The sequence below is a fragment of the Coregonus lavaretus genome (genome assembly GCF_964263955.1).
Source record: "Coregonus lavaretus genome assembly, chromosome: 5".
In the NCBI taxonomy this organism is placed as follows: domain Eukaryota; kingdom Metazoa; phylum Chordata; class Actinopteri; order Salmoniformes; family Salmonidae; genus Coregonus; species Coregonus lavaretus.
In genome coordinates this window covers 18,698,659-18,716,297 of record NC_139992.1, presented here as the reverse complement: position 1 = coordinate 18,716,297, position 17,639 = coordinate 18,698,659, and the positions used below count along the sequence as shown (strand labels likewise).

General features: G+C 41.9%; 2 protein-coding genes across 4 annotated transcripts in view; both read right to left on the bottom strand.

Annotated features, from left to right (window-relative positions):
• Nucleotides 1–2,644: 2,644 nt before the first annotated feature.
• On the bottom strand, nucleotides 2,645–5,395 carry LOC311128862 (secreted frizzled-related protein 3-like; the record flags this gene model as incomplete). The annotated part of the gene is made up of 6 exons (XM_084161081.1): nucleotides 2,645–3,240; nucleotides 3,561–3,765; nucleotides 4,126–4,191; nucleotides 4,513–4,572; nucleotides 4,727–4,765; nucleotides 4,936–5,395. The coding sequence occupies 6 exons, from the start codon at nucleotides 5,393–5,395 to the stop codon at nucleotides 3,099–3,101; spliced, it is 972 nt and encodes a 323-aa protein (XP_084017207.1). The 3' UTR covers nucleotides 2,645–3,098.
• A 1,690-nt stretch (nucleotides 5,396–7,085) lies between these two features.
• The window catches only part of LOC311128999 (nck-associated protein 1-like), a 71,993-nt gene continuing 61,439 nt past the window's right edge, over nucleotides 7,086–17,639 (bottom strand). For 2 of the 3 annotated variants that reach the window (XM_084161232.1, XM_084161234.1), the window contains exons 24-31: nucleotides 17,486–17,579; nucleotides 17,132–17,214; nucleotides 16,328–16,408; nucleotides 16,030–16,123; nucleotides 12,973–13,089; nucleotides 12,569–12,678; nucleotides 10,784–10,873; nucleotides 7,086–9,725 (exon numbers count right to left, since the gene is read on the bottom strand). In XM_084161232.1, the coding sequence (XP_084017358.1) occupies nucleotides 9,609–9,725; nucleotides 10,784–10,873; nucleotides 12,569–12,678; nucleotides 12,973–13,089; nucleotides 16,030–16,123; nucleotides 16,328–16,408; nucleotides 17,132–17,214; nucleotides 17,486–17,579 (786 nt within the window). In that variant the 3' untranslated portion in view covers nucleotides 7,086–9,608. The remainder of the gene's footprint in view (nucleotides 9,726–10,783; nucleotides 10,874–12,568; nucleotides 12,679–12,972; nucleotides 13,090–16,029; nucleotides 16,124–16,327; nucleotides 16,409–17,131; nucleotides 17,215–17,485; nucleotides 17,580–17,639) is intronic. The other variant, XM_084161233.1, reaches the window with a different exon arrangement.

Below are 17,639 nucleotides of genomic sequence, written 5' to 3'. Positions count from 1 at the left end.
TTGCAAAGTCATAATGTGAAATAAAATCACTATTTTTGCAGAGTGAAGAGTGATTAAAAGTGCACTTTATCTGGCCTATAGTTTCAGCGTTCAGCCGAGAGGTTGCAGGTGCAGTAGGGCTTGATGGTGTGTCACTCACTGTGCTCTTATGGAAGTCATTAAATCTGTGTCTTATAAACCCAGTCAGTAATATGTTTAGGGAGGCAGGAAGTGACTGGAACAGCGTGATGCCCCTGCCATGATCTCACTCCACTTGATGTGTTCCAAATGACACCCTATTCCCTGTAGCTCAATTGGTAGAGCATGGCGCTTGTAACGCCAGGGTAGTGGGTTCGATCCCCGGGACCACCCATACGTAAAAATGTATGCACACATGACTGTCAGTCGCTTTGGATAAAAGCGTCTGCTAAATGGCATATTATTATTTATATAGTGCACTACTTTTGACTCGGGCCCATAGGGTGCCATTTGGGACACAACCCAACACTGAGCAGAGCGGCTACGCCGGAAAACAAGATTTACATCTCTCACTGCACTGTACTGGGATTTGATGGTTCCCACATGGTGCATCATTTTAGTGAGTTAAAATGCAGGGGGTGGGACAGATTAATTATGAGAGCGATTTATCCAGAGTGTCAGGTCGCAGTAAAACAAGTCAGGGGTAGTAGTGTGTGTGTGTGTGTGCGCGCAACTGTGCATGCCTGCTTGCGACTGAAGATGGCCTCCCAATTTATGGACCCAACATCGAGGTGGGGTCAGTAAATTTTTGACATTATAACAAATTCATTTTGTGTTCATTATCTCAGAAACTCACCACAGACAGTCCATGATTAAGTTGAGTCTCTTCACTCATATATTCCTCCCCTACAGTCCATCTCTGCTTGCCTGTAAATAAGTACGTTCCGGAAGCACTCGACAGGATGACGTTGTCATAGAAATTGAATGATCATCATTTTTATTCTATGGACTTCACATAGGGAGATTTAGAATCTTTGATGATGTACAGTAGTGTGGGCCAGGAAGCATTCAAGACCTCAGTATTTCGCTGACCTGGGTGACAAATAATAAACTGTCCACTTCCCTGTATGTTATTTCGTTTAATATGACAAGTAAGCAACAGTAAAATAGTTATATTATGAATTGCTATTCTTGTTCTATTGTGCATTTTTTACTATGAACTAGGTTGCTTGACAAACTAAGCAACTTTGCATGGTTCATGTAACACTGGTAGACCTCTTTTATTGTGAGGAGAATCTGTTTTGCAGCTTCTGTCTGTCACTGTGCAAGTCCAAGCTTTGTCTGTTCACAACGAGCAAGCCCCTGTATGTCTAAACACATATCATTTCCCTGTCGATTGGTTTGGTTAGGAGACTGTGTACTGTTGGATGATAAACAGACTCCCTCTGACTAAGAGCATGAATGTTTTCATTGGCCGGGAGGGAGCAGGCGAGCAGTACGCTGATTTGGCCTCAGTCCATATTCTCTCTCTTACTTTCCTCAACCTGGTAGCTACTCATACATACAGCTTCCCTCTTCATTCCTCTTTTACTCCTGTTCATTTACAGTGCAGTCCAGACTCCTCACCAAACTTCTCTCAATATGTTGAAGTGTGTAGGCTAGCCAGTCATGGCCTCCCATGTTGTAGTTTAGTCCTGTCAATTTAGTTTCAATTGTGGACAGGTTGAGTTCTTCAAGTAGGTTAGGCTATACAGGGCCGGGTAATACTGTACACTACGTGTTTGCTGAGGAAAATATTGGTTTGGAATAAAAACATTTTCTGATCACATTATGTGCAAGACATACAGCCATGGAGTATGAGTTGGACATGACACCAGCCAGACAATGTTTAATAAAGCACTCAAATCAGATTTACAATCACAATTGAGCGGTGGTTAGCATTTCATAGATTTATATATGTATGCATGTCTGTATGTATGTTGTGAACGAAGTCAAACCAGAGTGATGTATATGAGAAGTATAGATCTACAGTTCAGTTTAGAAAAACCCAAAGCACCAAAAACTACTGTAAGAAAGACAATTAGCAAATCATCTGAGCTCCAAAGCATGAGACATATAAGAAAACTATTCAAACTTTTTGTTCCAAAGAGAGAGCGAGAGAACTAAGCCAGGAGACATTACATGTAATGCAATCATTATTTCAATAGGTCAATGTTGTCGTGTTTTGTGTCGATATACTCTCTGTCTTCTTGGATCATTCTGACTTTTCTTTGCATACTGACAAAAAATATGTTCCGCCTCCCTCCCTCCCTCCCACCCTCCTCATCCTTTGTTCATTTTCTCCTTTGAAATATGTTAAATCCTCTTGTAGTGGAAAATAGCCAGATTACAACTTGTTTGTGTTTCCTTTAAAAGAAATAAAGCATAACAGAGCACCCCATCGTGAAAGCACTTTGGTATCTTAAAGACATCCACTTCATCCAATGTGCCGTCTCTAGCTGCTAGATAAATATCCATCATTTTTCTTTAGAGTGCTTCTAACATAACGCTGTGCTAAGACATTTGTGCATCCCAAATGGCACCCTATTTCCTATATAGTTCACTACTTTTGACCAGAGCCTGGGCCAAAAGTATAAAGTTCACTATATAGTTCATAGGGTGCCATTTGGGATGCAGTCACTGTCACTCTTCCAGCCAAGTCCCACGCAAGGCTCGCAATCCTCGTCCAACTGTACACACACTCAGCACTGTTAAATGAACATTTTGTTCGTCCCAAAAAAGAATGAAAACGTTTTTTTAAAGAATTATAAACAAATATAATACAAAACAAAGCAACAACTAAAAAAATTATCTACATTCAGCTACAACAGTTTGAAAAATAAAAACGTGCAATAGTGCAATTTCAGTTTTCTGTCTGCAAAAACTTTTCTTTCTATCTTTCTGTCTCCACATGTTGTCCCATATGTCATCATTTAGGGTTGCAACATTCTGGTAACTTTCCCCAAATTCCCAGAAATCCCGGTTGGAGGATTACGGATTTCTTGCTTATTCCCTCCTGATTCCAGAAATCTTGGAATTTTGAGAAAGTTAGTGGAATTTTGCAACCCTATCATCACTGCACAGGGACGCGTCTTGGTTGATCAGTGGCGGCTCCTCTGCATATTGCTTCTCCCCCTTGAGTTCCCCCGGCTCTGGTCCTTCAGTACCTGGTCCCAACGCCTCACCTTCCTCCCCATACGGTCCTTCCACTTCTGTGCAATGGAGCCTTCGATGAGCAGAAGCCTACATGTATGACAGACAGGTAGGTGGCATATGAGTTACAATGTGGTATGCATTACATAAAGCTGGAAGTAGGCTACAGTAGGTCCTACTGCCTTCCTTAAAATGTACAACAGGATTGGAGTCAATTCCATTTCAATTCCACCAATTCAGGAAGTAAACTGAAAGTTCTATTCCAATTCCTATTCTCCTCCATTGCTTTTCAATGATGAAATTTGGAATTGGAATTGGCAGCTCCCCTGATGTACACAATAATATATAAATTATTCCATGATTGATTGTTGCCAATGGAGATACAGTAATACGACTGGCTAAAGACGTACCTGGATCTCTCCTCATTCTCGTAACCCATGATGATGTACTCATCGTTGGCAGTGAGAGGAGGACATGGACAGCCAGAGTTGTAGTACAGTGTGACTGTTTCACGAGGGATGTTCACTAAGGAAGACTTCAGGATGTCTTTGACCTCCACGATGGCACTCAGATCATGATTCCTGCTTCTAATCTCCTTCACCCTTGCACGAATCACTGGGAGGAAAAGATTCAACATGATTTTAGTTAATTTGATTATTTTAGGATCCTTTACTTTTGAAAGCCAACTTGTTTTACTGAACATACAGGGCCGGTTTCCTGGACACAGATTAAGCCTAGTCCAGGACTAAAAAGCACTTTTGATGGAGATTCCATTGAGAGTGCTTTTTACTCCAGGACTAGGTTTAATCTGTGTCTGGAATACCGTCCCACAGAGTTTTAGGACAATGATAATATCATGCATTGTAATAATCAGCTATCTAAGTAACTATCTCTCTCTCATTCTATAATCTTCTCTCACTCATTTATGAACTGCAAAAATAATTGCCTAAGAAAATCATACAGAAAATAACTCACCATAATTGTAATTATTCTTTAGGTAGGTCTTGAGACCCAGTCTTACCGACTTGCACTTGCATCGATCTGAAACAATAAAAGGATAATGTGATTCATTGTAGAACATCTGGGATGAAATCGCCCTATATGTCTACACGTTTTTGAACAGCAGTATTACATTCTTGAAATTAATGTAATGATAAACACGAGATCAAAATCTATATCATATTCTAACATAATGCTGTACAGAATAGATTCTTCAGCACTAAATTCAATAGCCAAAAATATTGTAGACATCCATTTCTAAGCGCACAAAGTTACATTTTCAGTATGTTAGGACAAAAACAGCTCCATGCAAAATTATTCAAATGTTTAGATAAAGCAAAGAAAATGTGAATATTATTTTACCATTGTTGGCTCCTTTACAGTTGACATTGTGAGAGTCACTTGGAAAGTCAGGAGTTGATTCTGAATAAAAAATAACTATGATGAGAACATTTTCACTTAAGAACAGTATAATCTATCAACTTCACAAGTAGCCTCTAATGAAATAGGCAACTGTGGTTTCATTTTTTATATCACTTTATATTGGGAACATGTTCAAGGGTCACATGCATCTTACCAGGTGAGCATTTTGAGGGGTCTTGATAGTAGGGGTTGTCTGAGGAAGAGAGGAATAATATTGACTTAGAAGTGGCTGCTGTAGAGAATTGTACATCATCATCATCTTTTCCTTTTGATCTCTCTCATTATATTATGTGAGGTATATTTATTCACAATATCTATTTCAGAAATACACCATGGAATCAATCATCATCACCCTTATCCTACCTGGTCCTTCTGCTTTGACAATGGCCTCTGGTGAGATACAGACTCCTCGGTCATAGACTGGCAGATCCTCGCAGGCCAAGCTCTCTGGCCAGGTGTGATTATACCGCTTCATCACCGGTTCACAGCCGCATTTCGCCCGCTCACACACCGACTTGCAGGGCTTGATAGGGTCGTGTTGGAAGTCAATAGTGCATATTGGAGCGTACATGGCGCACAGAAAGAACAGTAAATCTGGACTGCACTGAGTGCCAAGAAGCCCTTCAAACTGTTCAATGGCTAGGACTGCGTTCGCCTGGGTGCTATGGTGGAGGTGGTTGGGCATTTTCGTCATGTTCCAGGGCATGGACTTGCACAGCGGGATCCGGATGGGCTCGCATGCCGCTGCGGAGGCTCTGGGTATCCCAAATAGACAGGTAACCGCGAGGAAGGAGACGAAGAACTCGTGTGAAAACATGATCATCCTCAGTTATATTCAGACAGGTGGTTTAGGATAACAAAATAAAAAATAAAATGGAAATCTAAATGCAATGCCTGGTTATGAAGTCGGCATGGATAACTTCAATGCGTAATGCAATCCTAAAATATATAGGCCTAAAGTCGCTGTCGAAAGTTTTGTCTGTCTACCTGGACGTGTCCAAATTTAGCGTCACATAGAAGGAACGAAAGTACCCTATTCGAATCGAATTCCTCGCGGGAGATGACGTGAGATTCCTTTAGTTTTCCCACTGTTCTTTTGTTGCTTATTCCATCGGCGCGTGTGTGATCATATTGCGGATGGACTGGTGGAGTGAAGTGGACTGGGGTGGTGGCTCCCCTCTCTCTATCCCTTCCTCCCCAGACCTTTTTGCGCTGCAGTGATTGCTCGCTGGAATCGCAGTGATCTCCCTCTGCGGGACCAGCTTTTTTACCCCTCCGCATCATCATCATGCCTCAGTCTGACCCAGGATACTCCTCCTCTCCTGCTTCAAGCCAATACCAAGCAGGGCTGGAGAACTTGTCCCACAGCCTTCTTTGAAATGCATGGTCATTATGGAATAGGCTAGATAGCCTAACTTATTTCAGTAGCTAGGCCTATTCATTTTTATTTGGATTAAAAGTAAACAGTCATGAAACCCTTATAAAGTCACCATACTAAAGACATATGAGGACAGTGCTAAGTACACAAGCAACTTTAATCAAGCCTAATGATTAGTGTAAACACAACACAATAGTATTTGATGAGTGTTAATAGGCTCATTGGCTGCTGACAAGATTAAGAATGTGTTAAATAGCATCCTTTATGCTAACACAGTGTTTAAATAGTATATACAATTAACAGCATGGAGGATTTTAAAGGGACTATTTACATTACATGTGAACAAGAGGTCATATAGGGTCAGATAGTTCATTATAATTAAGATATGGTATTCACCATTTCAGTGTTCACTATTTCATTAATTACCATTTCCCCAAGTTCTGGACCCATGCAAAATTAGGCCAGATAAAGTGGAGCAAATTACTCTGTTATGAAAGCTTCTTAAAGAGCCTTTTCATTTAGTTTCTCACAAATACTGTACCAGTGGAATAGAGAGCAGATTTAGGATTTAAGATTTAAGATTTGTATTAGATCAAAGGGTCTTCTGATTACCCGTGAGCCATTATTAGAATGTTCACATTTGTTCCTCCAGTCAAATTTGAACAGGGAAACTACTGATCGTGTGTGTGATCACGTGACTGAGGGGGTGTTGAACACTATGACCTGCCGGCCGGGATTCTCAGAGGAACACTTCCCCACGAATATTCTGACAGCAAAAAAAAAAAAAGAGCACGAAACAAGTGACCAAGACCATTGTTGGCCTACATAGAAAAAGTACAACTGTTCTAGGAAAGACCTTCAAGTTCTAGGCAACCTTTGTTTCAGAATACACTGAGAAGCCAACTCAATAACACAAGAAGACAATCAGGTCAGATGTGAGTCAATTGGCTGCGAAGTGTGATAGCTTGAACTTTTGTGGAAATTTCTCTAAACGAATGTCTCAAATGGAAACTCAAGTTAAAATGATTAGGCTAATCGTAGTATGTCTGTGTCTGAGTATGTATGGGATTTTGTGTGCAGTTTGTGTCCTGAAGTTTAGATTCAAACATGTCAAACAAATCACACTTTAGGCCAGTAAGTGGATATAGCCTAAGATTTATTTCTCACGTTATGGAGGATACACAGTTCATTGAAACATCGAAAACATATAAAAGTGGTAAAAGGAGAGCTATTTATTAACATTCAATAAATATGAAAGAATGTTTATTATATACCGTACAGACAGGTACAATGGAGTGGTTATGCCAATGAGGCATTTAGTTAAAAAATTATTCTATGCTTTATACAAATATCAACCATCTGTTCCCACTTTTCATAATATTTAAGTTTAATACCAACATTTTAGCTTAGCTCCAAATAATATAAAATGCTATGGTTTCAACAGTTTGGCAAATATCTCAAAAGAACACAAGAATGTAAATAACACAAATTCACAAAGATACACATACTGTAATTACCAACAGATGATGGTGAATAGAATAACTGTGTATCATCATTTCCCCAAAAATCTGCAATTAGTTTTGCACATTGCGATACTTCACCCATAATAGCAATTTTAGTGTTACATTTTTTTAACCCATTCAATATTTAGAAACTGAAAGATTGTAAGTCAGTATTCAAAAATGTAATTAAGTAGTAGTGTGTAGTGTGCCACTGATCATTGTCAACAAAGCTTACATCAGATTCATTTAAGTAAACAAATGATTAATTCATAAAACTGTGTGAAAAGAAAAACCCTGATCCCACAAAACCAATAATATTATTTTTTGTTTTCTTTAAGACTGAAGTTGAAACACGGCACACCCACAATGGTCATATCATCATATAAGACTCATGTTGTCCAGAGACATATATTTCTATTCTCAGTACAGGGCTCTGGGGCTGCCTGCATGTATCAAGCGTCTCAGAGTTCTGATCTAGGATCAGGTCGCCCCCTGTCCATGTAACTGCTGGATGTAACCCTAGATAGCAAGCTGTCATGGTCAAAACGTATAGACTAAATGGTTGCTAAAATGGGAAGAGGTCTGTCCATGATAAGAAGTTGCTCTGCTTTCTTGACATCTAAATCAACTAGGCAGGTCCTACTAGTTTAGTCGCACCTGGACTACTGCCCAATTGTGTGGTCATGTGCGGCAAAGAAGGTTTTAGGAAAATTGCAGTTGGTCCAGAACAGAACGTATTGCACTTAAAATGTACACAGAGGGTGAATGTCAGTGGTATGCATGTCAATCTCTCCTGGCTCAAAGTCTTTGTGCGAGGTGTTGATGGTTAAAGGTATCGAACTGTCTGTTCAAGCAGTTGGCACATTGTTCGGACACTCATTGGTACCACACAAGACATGCAGCCAGAGGTCTCTTCACAGTCCCCAGGTCCAGAACAGAGGCTGGGAAACACACAGTATTAAATAGAGCCATGACTACATGGAACTCTCTACCACCCCAGGTAACTCAAACTAGCAATACAACCAGATTTAAAAAACGGATAAAAGAACACCTTACAGCACGATGGCGACCGTGAAGAGACAGTATTTATTGTATTATATCATGTAGTGTATAATGTATTCTATTTGTTGTGTTTTGTTTCCTGTTCGGACTCCAGGAAGAGATTAGCAACGGCTAATTGGGGATCCAAATAAAATACTAAATCGTATTAATTGTGATCGAAAAGGCAAAACTGATCTCAAATCAGCACTCCTACTCTGAGAATCTTGATACATAAGGCCCCTGGTGTTGTCTTATTCACTCTCTGCATGCTGAGGCTCCAGACAAAACCTCTCTCTAACCTCTCTCTAGCTAGCCTCTCTCTCGCCTCTCTCTCTCGTTAGTCTCGCTCTCGCTAGCCTCTCTCACCCTTTCTCGCTAGCCTCTCTCTCCCTTTCTCGCTAGCCTCTCTCTCCCTTTCTCGCTAGCCTCTCTCTCCCTTTCTCGCTAGCCTCTCTCTCCCTTTCTCGCTAGCCTCTCTCTCCCTTTCTCGCTAGCCTCTCTCTCCCTTTCTCGCTAGCCTCTCTCTCTCCCGCTAGCCTCTCTCTCTCCCGCTAGCCTCTCTCTCTCCCGCTAGTCTCTCTCTCTCTCCCGCTAGTCTCTCTCTCTCTCTCTCTCTCTCTCTCTCTCGCTAGCCTCTCTCCCTCTCCTCTCGCTAGCCTCTCTCCCTCTCCTCTCGCTAGTCTCTCTCCTCTCCTCTCGCTAGCCTCTCTCCTCTCCTCTCGCTAGCCTCTCTCCCTCTCCTCTCGCTAGTCTCTCTCCTCTCCTCTCGCTAGTCTCTCTCCTCTCCTCTCGCTAGCCTCTCTCCCTCTCCTCTCGCTAGTCTCTCTCCTCTCCTCTCGCTAGTCTCTCTCCTCTCCTCTCGCTAGTCTCTCTCCTCTCCTCTCGCTAGTCTCTCTCCTCTCCTCTCGCTAGCCTCTCTCCTCTCCTCTCTCGCTAGCCTCTCTCCCGCCAGCCTCTCTCCTCTCCTCCATTCACTAGGCTCTCTTCTCTAGCCTCTCCTCTATCCTCCTCTCTCCTCTACCCTCCTCTCTCCTCTACCCTCCTCTCTCCTCTACCCTCCTCTCTCCTCTACCCTCCTCTCTCCTCTACCCTCTTTTCACCTCCTCTCAGGGCTCTCAGGTGGAGGAAGGCACACTCTGCTTGTAGACGGCGTGGTATGCGTTACGGAGCAGCACATATGGGAAGCAGGACTCCAGAAGGTCCATGGTCAGGAACGGGGACTCCTGCACAATCTGGTAGAGAAAACACATGGATGGATAAGGATACAACCAAAAATAACCACAGTGAGAACAAAGTTACACATAGGTTACATCCCAAATGGCACCCTATTCCCTATATAGTGCACAACCTTTGACCAGGACCCACATACGGCTCTGGTCAAAATTAGTGTGCTATATAGGGAATAGGGTGCCATTTGGGACGCAGCGGAAGTTGAATCACACTTTTGTGATCTCGCCTTGTTCTCTATATTATGTGTGCGTGCCTCCGTGCGTCCGTGTGTGTGTTCTATCCTATGCCAGTTCCCACTGCAGGATAAAGACTGTGGCTGATTCTTCCTTCTTTCCATTACAGTTGTCTTTCTACTCAACAACCTCCCTCCTGTAGATTATTCTTCAAAGGAAAGAAAATCCCACAGACCAATGAGTAAGTCGCTCTGATCAAAAGACCATACATGTGTATGCATGACTGCATGTCATTTTCAACACAGTCAGAAAGACGATAGTGCTGTGTTCATTTTCCAGTAGAAAGGTTTGAGATTCTCTTTGTTTTCTTTCTGCTTTGGGCTGGCCAGATCCTAGTGAGAACGTTGACCTTGGAACAAACTGGTATATTACATGTGTTAGTTAGATGATAATTAGATGATGTGACAACGTGTTAGATGATGGCTAGCTTAGTCATAATGTAAGTCAAGTTCAAAGTTCAAGTGCTATACAGTAAAACTCCAATCTACTTGTACTATGGAAATCCTTATTTAAAGTAAGCCTAACTTTATGAAACTGCAACTCTTAGTAATTCGGTTTGATATAGTATCATCAACTTATAGTATAGGACTCTCTTCTCTCCTAAATTAATTTCCCAGGTCTCCCTTGGGAAATATTTATTCTGACCTAAACGGGACTTCCTGGTTAAATAAAGGGTTAAAATAGAACATTAATCTGCATCCCAAATGGCACCCTATTCCCTATATATTGCACTACTTTTGACCATGGCCTATAGGGCCCTATATAGTAGCGCACTATATAGGGAATAGGGTGCCATTTGGGACTCATCCATACTGTATGTGACTCACCATATCCAGGAGCAAGTAGACAGATTCTCTGTTCCTTGTTGTGGTTTTGTCAGTCTCCTGGCCGATCTTCAGCAAACTGGAGGAGGCAAGCTGCACGGGAGAGAAAGAACAGTTTAAATCAGTTTCAACTGACTGTGTAGAAGAATGGGAAATAACTATCAGCTTTAAGAACAACTTAAAAATGGAGCAGCAGATAGCCTAGTGGTTAAGAGTGTTGGGCCAGTAACCGAAATGTCGATGTGCCCTTGAGCAAGGCACATAACCCTAATTGCTCCTGTAAGTCGCTCTGGATAAGATTGTCTGCTAAATGACTCATTACATTTACATTTTAGTCATTTAGCAGACGCTCTTATCCAGAGCGACTTACAGTTAGTGAATACATATCTTCTTTTTTTTTTTTATACTGGCCCCCCGTGGGAATCGAACCCACAACCCTGGCGTTGCAAACGCCATGCTCTATCAACTGAACTACATCCCTGCCGGCCATTCCCTCCCCTACCCTGGACGACGCTGGGCCAATTGTGCGCCGCCCATGAGTCTCCCGGTCGCGGCCGGCTGCGACAGAGCCTGGATTCGAACCAGGATCTCTAGTGGCACAGTTAGCACTGCGATGCAGTGCCTTAGACCACTGCGTCACTCAGGAGTACGAGTAAAAGACTCAAAATGTAAAATGTAAACTTTAACACTGAATGTGTAGAAGCATGGTGTCTTTTCACAATGTTTCTAGACATTACGAAGCTGCACCTGAGAAAACTTTAAGAACAACTTTCACACGGAGGGCCGGTTTCCCAGATACAGATTAATCCTAGTTCTGAACTAAACAGCAAACTCAAACTTTTTGTCCTGTACTAAGAGTTATCTGTGTCTGGGGAAACTGGTCCTAAAAAAGGTATAGAAGCACTTGTGTCTCTTTCCATCAGTTTCACAACGTTACTAGACATTTAAAGCACAACGTTACTAGACATTTAAAGCACAACGTTACTAGACATTTAAAGCACAACGTTACTAGACATTTAAAGCACAACGTTACTAGACATTTAAAGCACAACGTTACTAGACATTTAAAGTCTATAACACAGTCAATATGAATTATCCCAAACCACCAGTTTACCACTCTAACCTTGCCTTGTGGGTTCAGCGTTTACACATGGGTCAAATTTACTCTTGGATTTGAACTAAACACTGCAGTGTTTCAAAGAGGATGGGGCTTGGGCTGCATCTCACATGGTATCAGACTGGAAACAGCATTAAATATTTTAACACCGTTGTAGTAATACATTATTGGAGCGCAATACAAAGTAAGAGACGACACTGTATGAGGAATAATTCCAATGGAAACACAGAGGGGAAAACAAGGTTGGTGGTGTGCTGTACCCTCCTCCTCAGCGATGCAGAAAAAGCCCCAGTCATCCAAGAAAACTCATTTCAGATATTAAAATAAAAAATGATTTAGAATCACAGAAGGTTCATGGAACATTAATGTTTATCAATCCCGGTCTTGAAAATAAAATGCTGTGTGTAATAAATTCTTACATGACCCAGGATATATCCCAATAGCACCCTATTCCCTAAATACTGCACTACTTTTGACCAGGGCCCAAAAGAAGTGCACTATATATAGGGAATAGGGTGCTATTTGGGATGCATACCCTCTCTAGCATTTTGGAAAACCCACCAGAGAGATTAAATATAAAACAAATGAAAGAAGAGAGCTGCTTATAATAAATAAAAGGGTGAAGAGAAATGTGTGGTATAAACCAAATGGACTATCACTATAAAACGTACTGCGAGGAACTCTTTGAGGCGGTCCTCGATGCTGCCCTTGTGAATGGTGAATAAAGCTGCAGCGATCTGATTTATAGCTTTAGCCAGACAGTGGATGTTGTTGCAGTGACCTGTGAAAGGACAACAGACAAGAATACATTAATGTCTCCACTATATCTTTAAACACTGCGGGTAAAACTATCTACTATATCTTTCTACAATGTTAACTTGATACTATTAGGACTAAACCACATCAATCCATATACATGTAACAACAAATGAACATAAAATGTACTTAAAACATCTTATTATCTCACAGCGCTGTTAACAAGGACTATTATGAAGGAACCATATCAATAAGTATAACAACAAATATACTTAAAATGTACATAGAACATTTACTTCATTTATCTAAGAACAGGTACCTTCAATAGCAGGGCTATACTGGGACATGACGTTGCTTGCCAAGGTGGGCATAGAGACTGCCACAAAGACCATCAGCAGGCACGCTATCTTGTACTCCTCCTCAGGACTGATGTTCTCTGTTACCAAAGAAAGGAAATGTCCGTTAACAAACCATCACCATGACCATGACAGCTTAACAGCACGTCTTTATCTTGGCATCATGACATAGAGAAAAAAAATATGAAAGAAATAGCCGTTTGGGGGAAATCGGGGGGATCCAGTTTGGATATTATCTGAACACGAAGACCCTCTAGCCAAGACAAACTGCAATAAGGCTCCATAATTAACTGTAATTTATATTAACAGGACAACACTGGGAGATTATTCAACTATGTGGGGTAGGAGTGCCTCCCAAATGGCACCCTATTCCCTATATGGCACTACTTTTGACTAGACCCCTATGGGCCCTGGTCGAAAGTAGTGCACTACATAGTGAAAAGAGTGCCATTTGCATCCTAGGAGACGAAGTTGAGGGTTGATAACTATTTTGATATTAAAACAGAGGTTTGTATAAGAACAGCAGGGGCATAATAGAAATGTAATCGCTGGCCAAAAGGCCTGCAGGGCTCTTAATGGCTCTGACAGAGTTAAAGCAATGTTATTCAGTATTTTCCTTAGAGCAACAGAGAGAGGCTGGGAACTTGAGCAGAGCCAGTGGCTTCGTCCCAAATGGCACCCTATTCCCTATATAGTGCACTACTTTTGACCAGACACCTAAATAGGGGATAGGGTGCCATTTGGGATGCACACAGAGGAATCTCTGAGAATAGGGTTCCATTTGGGACATACAGTGCATTCGGAAAGTATTCAGACCCCTTGACTTTTTCCACATTGTTACTTTACAGCCGGATTCTAAAATGGATTAAATTGTTTTTCCCCCCTCAATCAATCTACAAAAAATACCCCATAATGACAAAGCAAAAACAGGTTTAGATATTTTTATTTTTTTATTAACGGAAATATCACATTTACATAAGTATTCAGACTCAGTACTTTGTTGAAGCACCTTTGGCAGCTATTACAGCCTTGAGTCTTCTTGGGTATGATGCTACAAGCTTGGCACACCTGTATTGTGGTCCTCTGTAGCTCAGCTGGTAGAGCACAGCGCTTGTAACGCCAAGGTAGTGGGTTCGATCCCCGGGACCACCCATACACAAAAATGTATGCACGCATGACTGTAAGTCGCTTTGGATAAAAGCGTCTGCTAAATGGCATATTATATTATATTATTATTTGGGGAGTTTCTCCCATTCTTCTCTGCAGATCCTCTCAAGCTCTGTCAGGTTGGATGGGGAGCGTCACTGCACAGCTATTTTCAGGTTTCTCCAGAGATGTTCGATCAGGTTCAAGTCCAGGCTCTGGCTGGGCCACTCAAGGACATTCAGAGACTTGTCCCAAAGCAACTCCTGCGTTGTCTTGGCTGTGTGCTTAGGGTCATTGTCCTGTTGGAAGGTGAACCTTCGCCCCAGTCTGAGGTCCTGAGCGTTCTGGAGCAGGTTTTCATGAAGGATCTCTCTGTACTTTGCTCTGTTCATCTTTCCCTCGATCTTGACTCGTCTCCCAGTCCCTGCCGCTGAAAAACATCCCCACAGCATGATGCTGCAATCACCATGCTTCACCGTAGGGATGGTGCCAGGTTTCCTCCAGACGTGACGCTTGGCATTCAGGCCAAAGAGTTCAATCTTGGTTTCATCAGACCAGAGAATCTTGTTTCTCATGGTCTGAGAGTCCTTTAGGTGCCTTTGGCAAACTCCAAGTTGGCTGTCATGTGCCTTTTACTGAGGAGTGGCTTCCGTCTGGCCACTCTACCATAAAGGCCTGATTGGTGGAGTGCTACAGAGATGGTTGTCCTTCTGGAAGGTTCTCCCATCTCCACAGAGGAACTCTGGAGCTCTGTCAGAGTGACCATCGGGTTCTTGGTCACCTCCCTGACCAAGGGCCTTCTCCCCCGATTGCTCAGTTTGGCCGGGCGGCCAGCTCTAGGAAGAGTCTTGGTGGTTCTAAGCTTTTTCTATCTATGAATGATGGAGGCCACTGTGTTCTTGGGGACTTTCAATCCTGCAGAATTGTTTTGGTACCCTTCCCCAGATCTGTGCCTCAACACAACCCTCTCGGAGCTCTACAGACAATTCCTTCGACCTCATGGCTAGGTGGACTCCAATCAAGTTGTATAAAAATCTCAAGGATTTTTCAATGGAAACAGGATGCACCTGAACTCAAATTCAAGTCTCATAGTGAAGGGTCTGAATACTTATTTATATTTGTATATATATCATTTCGCAAAAATGTCTAAAAACCTGTCATTATGGGGTAGTGTGTGTAGATTGATGAGGGAAACAAATAATTTCATCCAAGGCTGTAACGTAACAAAATGTGGAAAAAGTGAAGGGATGCACATATGGACTGGACTGCACTTTGTGGATATGGCTGCAGGCTGCATGACTTGACAACCTAATACCAGTGTGTATAAGCATCAACATGTCCTGTTAAGTAACACGTCCCTCAGGGGTGCTGAGGTGTTAATACATTACCTAAACAAAGCCTGGCATATCTGTTGCGATTATGAAATATTGACAGGACATGCATTTATTTTTCATTTATGAAAACATTGATTTTGATACATGACTACAGAGTGGAATGTAGTTCTAATGCTTGTCCAACTCTCTCTCTCTATGCCATTATTAACAGATTTATTTTCAAACAGATTTCAACAGTGAATCAGTCATCCCTTTACACAGTGTTTGGACATGTAACTCAGGCTATGAGGCATTTGATAGTCATCATAATTTCAGCTCAACAACTAAACATTCAAAATTAAAATTGTAAATGGACGATTGACTAAATCCAAGATGTGCAGTAAACTAGTTCACATGTGTTCTTGTTACAGTTAGTCATTATTCAACAATCATTTCATCAAATACACAATCATAGAGACGTCCTCAACAATGGTGCGTACAGAGAAATGGACTTCCATGTAACAGTTGTGATGCAGCAGTGTATGGCACGTCCTATCTCACCTGACTTCTGGGAGGAGAGGGCCACCACTAAGGCAGGGTCTATCTCACAGGGCAGGCCTGCTGCAGAGGACAGCTCATACACGTTCATGGCCACCTAATGATCAACATACAGGACATCAGAGAATCAGTCTGCTTCAAACAAAACAGCCATTCATATATCGTATGAATAATATATGCCACTTAGCAGATGCTCTAATCCAAAGCAATTTACAGCCCAGTGTATGTGATCCTTGTGGGAACTGAACTCACAACCTTGACCTCATAAAGCATCATTTAAAGGTCCTATTGTGTCTCTCACCTTCATGTCGGTCTCTCTAGGAATGTGATCCTTGAAGTCCTCCACTGAGCTCACCAGGAATGGGATGTGGCATGACAACACCTGTTGACAAGAAGAAAATAATGTGTTACCTCAATACTAAGCCAGAAATATTAGATTTAACTAATTTTAGCACAGGGTGAAATGTGAGAAACCAGCTTGAGACAACGCAAGATAATTGTGTAGTGTATTGTGTCAATACATGATGCCAATCAGTGGGGGAAAGTTAACCCCCTAGAGTTGATTGATGCACCCGTGCGTCAATCCAATTACCATAATAAAAGAATCCAGATACAAATCTGTCTGTTTAAGCTAGAGATATCAGTTTTTTTGCATGGGCTGCGTCTCAATCCACTGCATCCGCCCAAGTCGGCCTCTCACGAACAAGATGGTGTTCTCCGTTTTGCTCTACGACCTCCACAAGTGTCACAGGACTCGTCTGAAGGTAACTTGGTACCGGTTTTAAAAAATGAATGGAAGTAGTTTTGTCCCCCCCCCCCAAAAAAAAGGGGTTAAATATGTGTTAAAAATGTAAAAAATAATTTCGGAGCTTTTGTATATCTCCTAGATATAGGATCGACACTTTAAAACCTTATTCGTTATGATATTTTTTGGGGTTTTGTTTTGCCAGTTATGAATGTGTTTCTATGGGCTATAGCAGTATTTTTTTATTATACCTACAGGGGTCCTAAAATTCAAAATCAAATAGCTAAATGATCCATATGTTAGCTTAGAAGACCCCCCCCAAAGGCTTAGACTTTTAGGGGGTTTAAAGAGCCGACTTACATCTCGGAGTGCCTCCTGAGCCAGGGATCGGAATGAGAGGATGACGCCGATAATGGTCATCCTTTTCAGAACACTGTCGACTGCTGTAACACCAAGACAAAGAACATGTGAGCCTCACAGACAACTGACGTCTCTAGTAATTCTTACAGGTAAGCAAATAAGATTTAGGTGTTATGTTATGTCACTTTTGCTCTTCAGCAGCCACAACCAAAGGCCTGTACGCAGAACAGTACTATTTATGGGAGAGTGTTTCATGTATCTGTTGCTTATTTGGCCCTTGGCAGCACTGAGCCTAGTGTCTGTCTGGCATAGCAAGACTGACCAGTCCAATAGAAATACACAGAGAGTACCCACATGAGAGCTTCTTGAACAGAGCAGCCATTTCTCCAGGCTTGTCAAAGCTGGTCCTCATCTGGGTCAAAACCTCAACGTTGTCCATCACCAGTTTCTGAAGAGGAGAATAATGAGTTGAGGGAGACAGGGAGAGGAGTAGGAATGAGAGCGGGGA